Raw genomic sequence first — 15,935 nt, forward strand, 5'->3', positions numbered from 1 at the left:
GCACATTTTTTTTCATACCTAGGTCATAATTTTTGTATCTTACTTTTATCACATTTTGCAAATGTTGGTCACATTTTTCTTTTTCTTATTCATATATGTATATCCTTGTCACATTTTTTGTATGTTCTCCCATTTATTTTATAAATAAATAAGTGTTTATTTTGACACATATTTTGTTTTCTATTTTTAAAATAAAAAAATAGTAGCAACTTTTATACAAGATACAAGAACTCTTAAAAGCTTCCATTAAAAAAATTAATAGTTTAAAAAACCACATAAAAAAATTACAATATCAAAAAAAAAAAAAAAAAAATCTAACTCAAATTTTAAAATTTTTGAAAATTATTTTTAAAGATTTAAGGTAAATATGTACTTTTTGTATAAAATATTCTACTTTTATATAGAAATTTTTAATTTAAAAATTTTTAAAAAATATATATCCAAACAAACACTAAAATATATAATTTTGAGTTTTTACAAATTTGAGTGAGATTTTGAGATAAACTTGTTTATAATATAATGTATTGATTCACCTTAGATTCCATGTATAGATTTTTAATTATCTAATATAAGACATTATATTAATGGATTGAATTGTTGGCAATAATATAATTATAATGCATTTGGCAACTTTCTTCCTCCACACATATAAAAAACAAAAATAAAATTTTAAAAATAGAAAACATAAAACGAAACATGAAAATAGCTTATTTAATATTATATATTAGGTTTCCTTAGATGATTTTGTAGAGTTTGTTAGTTTGTAATTTTAATTTTATTTCATTTTATTTTTTTAGGTAGTTTTATTTATTATTTGTTTAGATTTTATAAAGAAAATAAATTTTAAGAAAAAAATTCAATCAGATACACTATCATATAACAAGTGAACTAACAATAACAACAACAACAACAACAACAACAACAACAACAACAATAATAATAATAATAATAATAATAATAATAATAATAATAATAAAAATAAAAATTAAAAAATAAATAAATTCAACAAAAGCTAGTGAAATTTAAAAAACTCAAGAGATATGTACCTTTTTTTTATCAAGAAGAGCAGTTGTTGAATTTTGTTATCAAGTTCACCTTCCAAACTTATGTCTTGAAAGAGTACCTCCACTTTATCACGATTACAAACTTTCAATTTTTTTCAAAAGTGGCAATTTTGAAGAAAACCTTCCCAAGCAAAACCTTTTGAGTTGGTGTAAAGATTCAAGTAAGAGAGTGGTTAGTTGAGGGAATAAGAATAAAGGTGTTGTTTCATCTTCATTTTCATTGGCAACAATTGCCTCCATTCCACAAGAGATTATCCATAGGTCCTCAAGTTGCACAAGAGCTTTCCCAACAAAAACTGGAAAAAGATACTTCAAACGAGGACAATCTTCAACCTTCAGAGACCGTAGGTTTTGGAAAGTGAGAAGTCCTTTGAGATCCTTATTCCACACACTCGTCAAACTCTTTAGATGAGATACATATAATTCCCTCAACTGAATGGTTGCAGTATAATCTATTTCCTTATCATTTATCCCTTCCAAATCGAAAATCACTTCCAAAGCATCACATTTCCTTATTGTCAGAATTTGTAGACTTTGTAATCCTTTTAGGATACCAGATGAAAAAACATTCAACAATTTGTTGCAACAACTTACATAGAAGTCCTCTAGTTTGAAAAATGAAGCTGCTGGAAGTTGATATGCAACAAATTATGATATCCCCTTTGGTTAATAATATACACATATACATTCCCTAGACTAGACACAAATAGAATACGAGAGATAAAGGATTTGATATGCAACAAATTAATGATATCAAGCTGTGGGATTCATGATATTTTAAAGTGGAAATTTTCAAGGTTACTTTTTTCTATTTTTTACAATTTATTTGTTTATTGTAAAAATATTGTAAATAAATAGTAACGGCATAAATTAGATATCAAGTACTAAGATACCTGTTGATTGAAAAATGTCATTGACTCTTGACTACCAATGCTTCTTGTGGAGTAAAAGCTAATGAGCTTTGAGAGATACTCTAGTTCCAAGTATTATTGCAGTTGAGGAAAAGTTGATTCCCTTTCATCTTTTGTGGGAAGAGAGAAGATATATCTAAACCTCTCACAATTATACAGTTTTAGAATCCTTAAGTTATCAAAAGACCCCATCGGAATTGGGCCATGGCATACTGCCTCCAAGTTACTGAGGTAAGTAATAACCAGTTGCTCCAACATAGGGAAAGGGAAGCTACTTGGCGGTGGAACTCATTCCTCTGAAGTGGAATGAAGGATGTATTGAATGGTATGAAAATCATGGATAGTGAGATACTTGAGTTCAAGAAAACCATCCTTGTCTAACTCATAAACCACATGTTTAGTATCTTTTAATCCATGCAAGTCTAGAACTTGACTTCTCTTCAACAGTTTGGACAAGCAGTTCTCTGGATGAAAACTTTTAAACCCATCTAGGAGTAACCTTCTTGAGGCTTTATACCCATCATATATATACCATTCTGTTGCCTATTACTATTGTATTTCTAGTCAAGTTGAGGTTGTCAAAGAGCATATCATCTTCTAGAAGCAAACTGGGATCTAACACTACTATCTCCAAAGTTCTCAAACTAGACAGGTGTTTCAACTTAGAAAGGCAAGCATTAATTCTTTTTCTGCTATAAATCCTTCTGCCTCCCATTCAATATGAAAACCTTCTTTCATGCTCAAATACTCTAATGGAGATAGACTTGATATAACATTTTGTGGAATTACTTCGAGCCAACCGCAATGCTGCAAATCCAACACCCTTAGTTCACTTAATTGTATCATTTCTTTTGGCAATTGGCTAATGAAAAATCTACAAGACTAAAAACTTGTAGTTTCTTCAGTTTTCCAATTACTACTATATCTTTGAGCTTGCCTCGATTTAGATTTAGACACAATGTATGAAGATTTTTAAGAAAATGAAGTAATGAAGGAGGTGGTGAAAGAGACACTTAAGACAAATCTAAAACTCTTAGTTGTTTGGTGTCTTGGACAAAGGCATCTAGAATTTTCAAGTAATTACTTAAATTAAATAAAAGGAATTCAAGTTCGGGACATACCAATCCTCGTGGAAGCTCATCTATGTTTTTGCATTTCAAAGAGATACGAGTGCAATTTCTGCACTCATCCATCCATTGCCACTCTTCTTGTAATCCAACAGCTTCTCTCATCACAAATCGATTTGTGAGATCTTAACTATTCAATAGATTGATGAGCACACGGGATATCTTTAGCTTGGCTAACATACCTAAGTTGTGTAGTTTTTCATTATATTTATAGTTGTATAATTGAAATGTCAAGCGTATAATAAGGAAACAATCAAATGCAATCAACAATCAAATACAATCCAATACACGTTTGTAGGAGAAAGTTACGCTAACAACTGGATTATTTTGAATTGGTAACAAAATGGATGGAGTGAAGAATTGGTGCAGATACGCCTGGATTTTCTGTTGAAGATTCTGATAGTCTAAGCAACCCCCCCCCCCCCCCCCCCCCCTCTTTCCCTCTCAAATTAATGGGGTTTTGATAGACCATTAGTTTTCTCTTTAGATGTTGAAAACGTTGTGCAGTTTGGCTTTTGGTGAAGACGTCCACTATTTTATCTACAGTTGAGACATGTTGGACTTTAATATCATTGTTGCATACTTTCTCCCGAATAAAATGATAGTCAATCTTTACGTGCTTCTGATTACTACCAAAAAGTGTTATTTTGTAGACCTAATTATAATGGTTTTAAGCACCTTTGAGTAGTAATCATATTCATTTAACCCAATTAATTCATTAAGGTCCTTAGTAATTGGTTTTAACCATTTTGTGGCAAGTTTACATGTTTATATCAGCTTATGAATCAATTCAAGCATGCCAAATGATGGAGGAGCTACTTGGACAAGTTAAAGCAAGCTTTTAGCTACACCAAAGCAATCCAAGAATGAGGGAGAGCTGTATATAGTTCATGGCAAAGCTTTTGGAAGCTCAAATTCATGAATAACCAAGCTTTGGAGCTCCATATCCCTTTGCAAAAGTCGTTCAAAGTATGCAAGGAAAGAACAATGGAGAAGAGGAAAACAGAGTGAAGAAAACAGAGGACAGCAGCTGCAGTCTTCTTTCGCACTTTTGGAGCACTTTCCGAAGTCCATTTTCTACATCTTATATACCATTTCAAATCTCAGGAAGTCAAGAATCCAACGCTTCAAACCGGGTACGATTTGGAGCTGAAATGAGGAAGATATGGCCTTCGGAAGACAACTGCTCCAGGCTTGTGCGAAATTCGCACAACACCTTGAAATTCGCACAACACCATCAGCTTGTGCGAACATTGTGCGAAATTCACACAACACCTTCCAAATTCGCACAGCCCATGCGTGGTGTGAATTTTCCTCTGTTTTTGCCAACTCCACTTTAGATCTTTTCTTATGTATTTTTTGGTGTAAATTCCTTTTGTAACCTTGTATTCAGCCGACATAAGGCTTTATCTTGTAATTTTGCTATATATAGAGGTGCACAACGCCTCCAAAAAAAGGAGAGGAATTTGGGGGATCGATCCTCTGTACATTAACTTAGAAATATATAAAGCTCTATTTTTCTCTCTTCTCCGGTTCTTCCCCATTTCTATTTTCTTAGTAGCCAAACAGCCTCTGAGGACTTTTCCTCAGAGGATGATTGGCTAAAACTTTTAAGTTTCTCAAAGTATGGATGTTATGTGATGGCTTGGATGCAATCCCATGGAAATTTCTCGCACCTGGAAGGTAAGGTAGTCGTTTTTCATTAATGGTTCATTAATGCAAAGTTTGGTTTTTATTTCCTTTGGACAACTTCCAACGGCCAATACTTGATAAGCTTTTGGATTTCTATCCATTAGTTATCTCCTACGAGCTATTGGAAGGTGAGGTTTTCAATTCCAAGTTTTGCATTAATCCATTAGAACCAATTTCAATGGCCATTGAAAGATGAGTTTATCACCTGGAATGACTTTGAGTTGCCAATATTTGGTAAGCTTTTGGCTTTAGACCATTAGTTATCTCTTACGAGCCATTCAAAGGAAGTCTAAGGTGAATAACCATTGATGAAATTCACTACCATCTGTTTTGCCATTTTAAAGGATTAAAACTTGATTTGCTAAATCCATACCGGTTCGGGAAGCAAGCATCACCATAGTTGCAACCCCAACGCGAGGAGCCTATCCTGAGATTTCCAAATTTTCATAAGAGCCAGAGCATAGCTATCCTATCTTTGAGAAACTTGTTTTTACATCCTTTCATTTTAGTCTTTAATGTTAGCTTAAATTAGTTTAAATCTCTCTAAAACATTTACATCTTCTTTTAAAGCTAACATCCATAAGAAAATCACCTATTTTCCTAATTTGAATATCACTTGTGTTTGCGAAAACCCTTCCCAGTGAACGATCCTAGAACCACTATGCTATAGTAGCTTGGCTACTTTAGTAATAGTATTTAAGGTATAAATTTTGTTGATACGCCTTTAAAGCTAAGCTACCATAAGTCGCATCAGCTTCGTTCGTGCATGGAACATCGGATTTGAAGAGAGTGCAATTGCCTTAATGTTATCGCAACATAAAGTCGGTATGTGGACTAAACCAATAGCCAATTCTTTGAAAAGCATTCTAAGCCAGTAGACTTCAGTTGTAGCAAGTGCCTTTGAATGGTACTCGGCTTCGGTACTCGAACAAGATACCACATTTTGTTTCTTAGAGCTCCAAGAAACCAGGTTTTTGCCCAGAAAAACTCCATAGCCACTAGTAAACCTTCTATCGTCTGGATTGCCTGCCTAATCCGAGTCACAGTAGGTATGTAATTGTAGAGGAGATGGTGTGTAGAACAGTCCATGGTTTACAGTGCCCTTTAAGTAGCGAAGAACTCGCTTCATAGCCTGCCAGTGTGGAGTTCTTGGTCGGTGCATATATTGACATAGCTGGTTAAAAACATAAGAAATATCGGGACATGTTATTATGCAGTATTGGAGTGCCCCAATGATTTGTCAATAAGTAGAAGGATCAGATATTAGTTCTTCATCTGTACTGGACAGTTTGGTACTTGCCACCGTAGGCGATGCAAGTGGCTTGGCACCAACCATTTGAGTCTGATCTAAGAGATCACAAATATACTTGGTTTGACATAAATGCAGTCCTTGTGAGCTCCTATCAGTCTTCACACCTAAAAAATAAGACAGAGAACCAAGATCCTTGACATGAAAAATATTATGCAGATGTCGAATGAGTTTGGTAATTTCTGAGGTGTCAAATCCTACCACCAAAATATCATCTACATATATTAAGACAAAAATTATGACATTTTCAGTATGTGGAGTAAACAAAGAGTAGTGATTGACGGATTCTTGAAAACCAAGCTCAATAAGTTATGATAATCGTCAAAACCAAGCTCTTGGGGCTTGTTTAAGACCATAAAGAGACTTATGTAATTTGAAAACATAGTTCAGCTTGGTCTCATCAACATAACCTTTTGGTTGTTCCATAAACACCTCTTCATCTAGAAATCCATGTAGAAATGCATTCGACGCATCCAATTTTCGAATGGGCCAGTGAAAATGAACTGCAATAGCCAAAACTAAACAAATAGTAGTTGGCTTAATCACAGGTGAAAACGTTTCACGGTAATCTACACCACTCTTTTGATCATACCCTTTGGCCACGAGTCTGGCCTTAAAATGTTCAATACTGCCATCTGGTCTCCTCTTAATTTTGTATACCCATTTTTGTCGGACAATGTGTTTATCAAGTGAACGAGGACATAGAGACCAATGCATCAAATTCCCTTCCCATTGCAACAAGCCATTGTGGATTCGAAACTGCTTGAGTGTAGGAAGTTGGTTTAGGAGTATCCAAGATTGTAGAAAAAGCTTGCAAAGGATGTCAAGTATTATAGAATAATTTGTAATCAGGAAATGATTTTGGTCAAGAGTGACCTGTTTTGGAACGTGTTTGAATTTGAGTGAAGGTAGGCTAGACAATTAGATTGTTGGAGGTATTATCGGATTCTTGCGACACCTGTGAAGAAGGAGATATTGGTGGAATGACAATTTCTGGGTCAATGGAATTTTCAAAATTTAAAGTGGGAGAATGAGGAGGAGAATAATCATTGGATGCAGGAGGTAGAGATTGTTGTGTAGAGTTTGATGCCACAAGAATTGGCATTTCAACTGAAGGAAAAGAATGATCATTTTGAGGTGGCACAGCTGCAAAAATGTTAGATAATAAATTACTAGATATAACTAAACTTGGAATTATCAGTGGTTTACCTGTAGTAGGATTTGTTCTTTGAGATGTGGTGTTCTTGGCTAGTTCCTTAGCTGTGAAAGATTTCTCATCAAAGATGACATGTGGTGAGATGTATACCCGTTTAGTTGCTAAGTCAAGACACCTATATCCTTTTTTACAGTTAGAATAGCCTAGGAAGATACACTTTTTACTTCAGAATGCTGACTTATGGTCATTATATGGTTGAAGGAGTGGATAGCAAGCACATCCAAAAACACGCAAGTTTATATAAGTTGGCTCAGTTTTATGAAGTAAAAAGTAAGGTGTCATATTATCTAAGACTTTGGTAGGCAATCTGTTTATTAAGAACACTGAAGTAAGGAACACATCAACCCAATATTGAAGAGACAAGCTTGATTGCCCTAGAAGTGTTAGTCCAATTTCTTGGATGTGTCTATGTTTTCTCTCGGCAATTCCATTTTGTTGAGAAGTGTGTGGGCAAGTAAACCTATGGTATATCCTTTGTGCAGTTAAAAAAATTTTAAACTGGGTGGAAGTAAACTCTCCACCATTATCTGTTTGGATTTGCTTTATTGATGTTAAGAAAAAATTTTCTGCAACAATTTTAAATTGAACAAAAGTTGCAAACACATAAGATTTTCTATGCAAAGGATATAGCTAAGAATATCTCGAATAATCATCAATAAACAAAACATAGTAGGAACAACCACCAGTTTATTGTACAAAGGAAACCCATACATCAGAGTGAATTAAAGCAAGAGGAACAAAAGACTGACAACTAGACTCTAGAAAAGGTAGTTTCTTAGTTTTGCCAAGTTGACAAGTTGAGCAAAACTCTATTTTATTTGAAGAACCTTTGATAGAGAGTTTATTTGAATGAAACAAACTATCTAAAATGACACTAGAGGGATGTCCTAGTCTTGAGTGCCAAGTGTCTGCATTAGCTCGAACCCCTATTGTTGTCGAAAGACATGTGAGGCTCTTATGAGAAGTTTTGCACCCAGCTAGTGGATATAGGTCATTTTCAACCATACCTTAAAGTAAAATTCTGCCTGTCAGGTTTTCCTTCATGATAAAATCATTAGCAATTAATATAAAGTGATTCGTGCCCAATTGGTGTATCAGCTGATTCATGCCCAGCTGGTGCTCCTTGATGGAGGGAGTAATCAACAAAATTTATAACCTATTACACCATGAACTAGGGTAGCAAAGAAAAAGCTACTATAGCATAGTGGCTCTAGGATCGTTCACTGGGAAGGATTTTCAAACTGAAAATGATACCAATTCAAAGTGAATTGGTGCTGTTTCATTGCAAGGTTAGTTTAAGAAATAAAACACAAACTTTGGTTGAAAAAGGTTTAGACTTAGACTAACGACACAACAAGTAATGGCAATTACTTATGAAGAAAAACATTCCTTGGAGATTCAGGTTCACAGGGGAGGTTCCTCATGCAAAAGCATAGCTCCGGTCAATTGGTTCATTTCCTCGCATTAGAGAATTAACATAAAGTCGATTCTCTAACCGGTGCTGGACAAATGCATCCCTTAATTGGATTTCAGCTCTAAAACTCTCTCACTGATGCAACTTGCAATGGTTCGAGCCTCTCACTTAGCCTTTACCATTCAAGGTGATCTTTAACCTTGGACTTCCTTTCACAAGCTCGCAAGAGATAACTAATGGATGTCTCCTTAGAGTCCAAAAGCTTACCAAGTGTTGGCAATTCTAGAAAATCCTACCTTCAAGTCACCTCCCAGAGGCTCGCAAGGGGTAAACTAGTGCATCTCCATGGATAGAGATCACTTGCCTTACCAAGTGTTGGCCCAGGTGACTCCAAGGCATTTTAAGTTAACTAAAAACATAGAAACCATTCACGGGACACACTTTCTCTTCATTCATAGCTGGAACCACAAAGCTTCTGATTCTTGCACTTGGAACCTTTCCCGGCAACCTTAACTCCAAGGAACTAAAAGGTTTAGTTACTCATTCTCTGGGGAAACTTCCTCAGAGAGTGCATAACTAAGTAAATGAAAAATGCAATCAAAGTGAGAAGGTAAGGTAGAGCTCAAGCTCTGTATTTTACTCTCTTTCAAACTTTTACAAAAGGTTCATCACCCTTCAAAACAGGCTCTCCGGGCTCTATTTATATCAAAAATTACATTAGTAGCTATTACATGGATATTTAGCCTTTTTCCTAACTTAAAAGCTAAGGAATCCTACAATTGGTGGCTTACAAGGAGAGTTTGGGGATTTAAACAACAAAAATCTAAAGAAAAATATCTCCAAGTGTCGATTACAAATATCGGGAAGCACTAAGGACCATTTCGCAGGTGAAAATGAGGTCTGCAAGATTTCGTAGACGCACAAAAAAGGCTGCGAAATTTCTTCGTAGCAACCAGCTGATTTCGCACCGCTGCGAAATGGTCTTTCAGCTTGTGGTGGCCACCTTCCATCATGTCGTGAAACTTTAGGAGGAATTCCATAGCACTGTGCAAAAAGGCTGCGAAATCATTCCGCAACAAAAGGGTGATTTCGCAACACTGTGCAAAAGTCTTCCTTCAGCTTGGAGTGATCGGCTTCCAATGGCTGTAACTCCTTCATTTCAACTCCGAATTGCGCACCATTTGAAGCATTGGATTTTTGACTTCCTAAGCTTTAAAATGACATATAGCATGTATAAATTGGACTTCAGGAAGTGCTCCAAAAGTGGCTTAAATGACTGTCATCAAGAATGCTTCATGGCAGATTTCTCTTTGCTTCCCCTCCTTGCATTCCGGATTTGATTATGGCAAAGGACTTCAAAGCTTTGGTTCTTCATGCCTCTGAGCTTCCCATTGCTTTGCCATGGGTTCCAAATAACTCTCCTCAATCTCATATTGCTTTGGTGATCAAAAAGCTATCAAAACACCAAAACTTAAGACAATTTGATTAGAATTGATTGAAAGGGGCCTTAACATGTTAATTGGGTTAAAAGGCAATAACTACTACTCAAAAGTGTTTAAAAGGATTAATTACAAGCTATCAAATAGCACTTTTTGAGTAGTAATCATAAAGTAACAATTATTATCTAAACAAAATTGATTGTTAAAGATAAGATTGGTAGCTACTTATAGGCAATGGAAAATTTTTTGTTTAGATGAAATTGGATTGGTCGAAGTTAAAGGTGGTAGAACTTGCAGACCTAAACCATTTCTGATAGTTACATTTTTTTATTCACAAAAGGACTGTTGATGAGTGAGATTAGTTACATCTGATGTAATATGGGCATTGGTGCCGCTGTCCATGTACCAAACTTGATGATCAAATGTTGCATTAGTCTCAGCCACCATTGCTATGAGATCTTAAAGAGGGAAACGACCTTGATATGAATAATCAAAACAGTGAAAACAATCAATAGCAGTATGACCAAATTTACCAAAACATTGACAAACTAGGCGGTAGTTGGAGAGTTGTGGAGGAGTAGATCTGGTCTGCTGGTGTGGTTGATAATTAGAGGAACTTGCATTCTGCATTTTTGTGGGAAGGAGTGGAGGTTCTTTCTTTTTCACATAAGTAGGTGCCTTAGATTTGTTTGCAGAAAATGCAAAGTGAGTACTATCCATGCCAGGAACAGATTGATTGACATCTAGAAGATTTTCATAACCCAGCAATTCGGCTTGAAATTCTTTGAATGTGAAGTCAGTGTCACGGGATACAAAATTAAAAGATGTGACAAACGATGTGTATGATGATTGCAAGCCACCAAGAAGAAAGGAGATCAAGTCTTGATCATCAATAAGCTTACCAGCTGCTGCCAATTGATCTGCAAGATTTTTGGCATTTTCAAGATACTCGGAACAGGTTTTGGTACTTTGAGTCAATGTTTGAAGTTGACGTTTAAGATGGGAAATGCGGGAACGAGATTGAGAAGAAAAGCGAGTCTACAGGGCAGTCCAGACTTGCTTAGACATTTCCAATCCATAAACAGTGGAAACAAGTTTTTCCGAAAGAAATGCAAGGATCCATCCAATGAGACAAACATCTTTCTTCTGCCAAACAACATAGGCAGGATTTAATGAACTAGAGGCAAGATTTTTTGGAGGACAAACGTTAGTACCATCAATGAAACCAACTAAGTCATGTCCTCGAAAAAGATTAAGGAACTACATTTTCCATGCCAAATAATTGGGGAGTCGTCTAGCTTAACAAAAATAGTGGTGGTAGATGGAGGTAGGATAGGTTCAGGTATGGAGGTGTCATTGGTGTTGGCCATTTGGATTATGTGGAAGCTTGAGAAAGGATCGTTTGAAAAGTGTGACCTTATAGGATGTGGCTCTGATACCATGTAAGATCTTAACTATTCAACAGATTGATGAGCACATGAGATATCTTTGGCTTGGCTAACACACCTAAGTCGTATAGTTTTTCATTATATTTATAGTTGTACAATTGAAATGTCAAGAGTATAATAAGAAAACAATCAAATGCAATCAACAATCAAATACACGTTTGTAGGAGAAAGTTACGCTAACAGTTGGATTATTTTGAATTGGTAACAGAATGGATAGAGTGAAGAATTGGTGCAGATACTCTTGGATTTTCTGCTAAAGATTCTGATTGTCTAACATTTTCATCATCTTCGTATTCACCATCAAGCAACAAGCTTGAGGCTTTAAGGTTTTCCACCACTGTAATTAGTTTATTTGATACTTTGTCCCATGAATATATTCCTTTGAACAAATTCAAACCCATAGCATATTGTATCAAGTGTTCCATGGAAACATCACCATCCCCCAGCAAAGCGTAGAGTAAAAACAATGACTTTACTTCATCACCTTCCAAATGGTTATAGCTAAACTCCAGACATGAGTAGACATTATTACTCACACCTCTAATGTTTGTTAGCTACACCTTCTCAGTTCTTCCAAGGCATTCTCCCACACACCCACCTTCTCATCTCTTAATGCATTTGCAATGGTACCAATTGCAACTGGTAGACCTTCACATTTTTTTATCTACATCAACTAATATGGGATGCAGTTGACGCTTCTCCACGGTATCATTTGTTGTTCTCTTGAATAAATTCTAGGCATCATCTTCACTTAGATGTTGAAGATGGAACTCCTTTTGAGTACGCATATCTTTAGACAAGGCCCAACACTCGCAGGATGTCAACAACACTTTGCACCCCTTATGATCATCTCCATAAGGAATTCCTATTTCTCCCAACTCAAGTTTCTCCCAAATATCATCTAAAATCACCAGGATCTTCTCCTCTTTCTTTAACATTTTCCTCAGGCGACCTGCCCTGTCCTCTTCCGCCTTAAATTTCAGACCCAACATTCTTGCATTTTTTTCTTGAATTTCTGGGATGTTGGGAGTTTGAGATATGTTTAATGCCATGACCACCTTGTGAAAGAGCTTGTTTTCCTCCGCTTGTTTGGCTACTTGTTTCATAAGAGTGGTTTTGCCCACACCGCCCATTCCCCATACACCAATCATGCTCATATCTTCGTTCCTCAAGGCCTCCATAATTTGGTTAAAAGTACACTCTCTTGACTAGAAAGCCTCATAATCTTTGAAATATGCAGAGCTGGTGAATGGAGGAGAAGGAGGGTGATACGATACTCTACCGCCAAAGTTATGAGCTTGTTGGATTTTAAGAACAATCTTCGGACCATGCTTCTTTGTTTGCTTGCTTAGCTGGTAGCGGGACTTTAAATAGAAACAACTCTTGCTTGCTTTCTTTTCATCTTCAATGAAATCCTTTCTTTTCTAGATGATTTTTTCAGCACCCTTAAGCCACTCCTGAACATCAGGAAAGATTTCATCCCCTTGCCTATTAGCCTCTTCCACCGATTGTTGCAGCCTCACATTGGCATGATTGAGCATCTCAATTTATTGTGAAATTCGTAATGTTGCAACGGTAGTTAAATAGATAACCCAGTGGACATATAATTGGATAAACTAGGTACTCTGTAACTTTTGCTGCAACAAAAATACCAATTTCAGCCATTTCCTACTCCTCTTTCTAAAAATAGATAGGAATTGAGCAAAAACAGATAAGGAAAAGGGAAACAACAAGAAGAGAAGGAGAAGGAAAAAGGAAAATATACAAGAGATTGGAAGATTTGAGGTATCAAATAGCAGAATTTGTGGAAGGTGGTAGATTTTTTTAGGAATAACGAATTAAAAGGGACAAAAATCCCTCAGTATTGTAAAACTAACTCCCTACTTTTAATAGCCTTCAAAATGACCCAATCTGGACAAAAATACCTCTCAGCTACATCAACTCCTTTTTCCCTCCCATTCTAATTTTATTTCCCTCCCTTCACCTCTTTTTTATTCTTTCTTCCACTTTCTCCTTCTTTTTTTTTTCATTTTCTCTTGTTATTCCTATTTCTCTCTTTTCAATACATTTCTTCAAGTTTTACACATAGTTTATCTTCAAATTTCTTCAACTTAAAGTGCTTAAATTTGTGGCTAGATAAACAGTGCTTAAAGTTATGACTGGATAAACAGTGTACGTCTATATATTTTTTTCCATATTTTTTTCTTTCATGTTTTATTTATTGAATATTTTCAAACATTTAATGAAATGTAGTAAATATTTAAATAAGTTTGAAATTTTTATAATTTTTTAAATATCATTTACAACCATGAAAAAAGTGGTTAAAAAAAGGAAACAATCAGCTTAAAAAGTGTAGTGTGGAGAAACATTGTCCATATGGAAAAATCAAATGATGGTAAGTAATAAAACTTATGGAATTTTATAATGGTTTTGGTATTGTTTGCATATTTTTTCTTTATATAGATGTAAATATATGTGTTAATAGGGTTTTGATATAATATATAAAGTCATCTTTTTTAGTTATATACCAAAACCTTACGGATATTAAGTTGTCCTTGGCGTATGTTAAGTTGAACTTGGCATATGTTAAGTTGAACTTGACGTAAGTTAAGATCATGTATAGTTATTTTATAGTAACATTATATTATTGTTATTTTATTTAATTATACTCAATTTGAGTTGAATCATTTGCAAATTACTATATTTTTATTAAATAAATATATTTAAATGAGTTACAACATAACCAATCTTTTAGTAAATAAATATATTTTTATTGTTTAAAATAGTTGAGAGTTACAATATCTGAATTTATTTAATAACTATATACATTGTATTTCTATAGCATTATTGGTATTATTTGAAGTAGTAAAGATGATTAATAATATTATTTATTTTTTGTTTATTAAAAAAATAAATATGTGTAATGAAATAATATGTATTTAATAATGAATTGAGTTTTTTAAAATTAATACCTCCTTATTGATGGTAATGCTATGATGTAACTAAAAAATATTCTAATATTGTATGTTGATGCCAATAATTGAAGTATTTTGTTATTTCAGTGATTGATGAAGTAGGAATAATGCTTTTATATGAAGGAGAATGGGTATGAGATGGAAATGTTTTCTATTTCGAAGGAAGTAAAGGTAAAGGCATTGAGGTCCCGAAAACTATATCATATAAAGAGTTATTAGGGGTTATCCATCATATTTTGAAGCTAGATCTAACGAATTGTTTTCTGTCAATGAAGTATCTATTCAATGCCAACATACCCACAAGTCCTATACAACTAATTGATGATGGGGATGTGAAATTCTTTATTAGTTTAAATTGTATAAATGGTAAGCTGCCTGTTCCATTGTGCATCATAGTTGAAAAGAGAATTGATAATCACAGTCATAAATCAATTTGCAATTCTTATTCTGAATATCATATGTCTTCTAAGATTGATAAAGAATTGAACAGAGAGTCAATGTTGATTCATAAAAGTACACATAGTCATTGTGAGTCAGTTGAAACTCTTACTGTTGATGGTGAAAATGGACCAAGATTTCAAAATGAGTCACTTGAAGGGTATAAAGTTCATGATTGGAACATGAATGAGACTGAAATTAATGGGGAGGATTATAGGATGGATACTAACCCTACTAATGATAAGCAAGTGACCCAAATTGGCTCATTTAGAACTGGTTCAGCTCAGAGTGCCGAAATCTTAACCATGATTGATATAAATGATGGTTTCATACATGACAATCCCACTATAATCGAAGGTGTAGCAAATGAAAGATAAAACATGATGCAACAACCCATAGTTATTGGCATTAGTGATGACCATATAGAAGAGCACCAAATGTACTTAAGTAAGAAAGAATTACAAAGGAAGTTGTATATGATGGCTCTCAAAAGGAAGTTTGAGTTCAAAACAACTAAATCCACGACTAAGTTATTGCTTGTTGAATGTTTTGATAAAGAATGCAAGTGGCAAGTTCGTGCTACCAAATTGGGGATTCCAATATGTTTCAAATAATGAAATACTATTCAACACACACTTGTCGATTAGATATGATGTCTCGTGACAATCAACATGCAAGTAGTTGGTTGATTGGTGAGAGTATAAGAAAAACGTATCAAAGGGTTGGTTGTGAATTTTGACTAAAAGACACTGTAGTAAACATTCGAAAGCAGTATGGTGTTCAAGTTAGTTATGATAAGGCATGGAGAGCCAGAGAACTTGCTCTAGGTTCTATTAGGGGATCACCTGAGGAGTCTTATAACACTTTACCATCCTATTGCTATGTTTTAGAGCAAAAAAAAT

At 34.8% G+C, this 15,935-nt stretch overlaps 1 protein-coding gene across 1 annotated transcript; it reads right to left on the reverse strand.

Moving 5' to 3' along the window:
• Positions 1 to 12,354: 12,354 nt before the first annotated feature.
• On the reverse strand, positions 12,355 to 12,801 carry LOC117923904 (disease resistance protein At4g27190-like). The gene has a single exon (XM_034842391.1). It carries the CDS (start codon positions 12,799 to 12,801, stop codon positions 12,355 to 12,357), a length of 447 nt encoding a protein of 148 aa, XP_034698282.1.
• Positions 12,802 to 15,935: the final 3,134 nt, after the last annotated feature.

The sequence above is a fragment of the Vitis riparia genome, chromosome 10, assembly GCF_004353265.1.
Source record: "Vitis riparia cultivar Riparia Gloire de Montpellier isolate 1030 chromosome 10, EGFV_Vit.rip_1.0, whole genome shotgun sequence".
Classification (NCBI taxonomy): domain Eukaryota; kingdom Viridiplantae; phylum Streptophyta; class Magnoliopsida; order Vitales; family Vitaceae; genus Vitis; species Vitis riparia.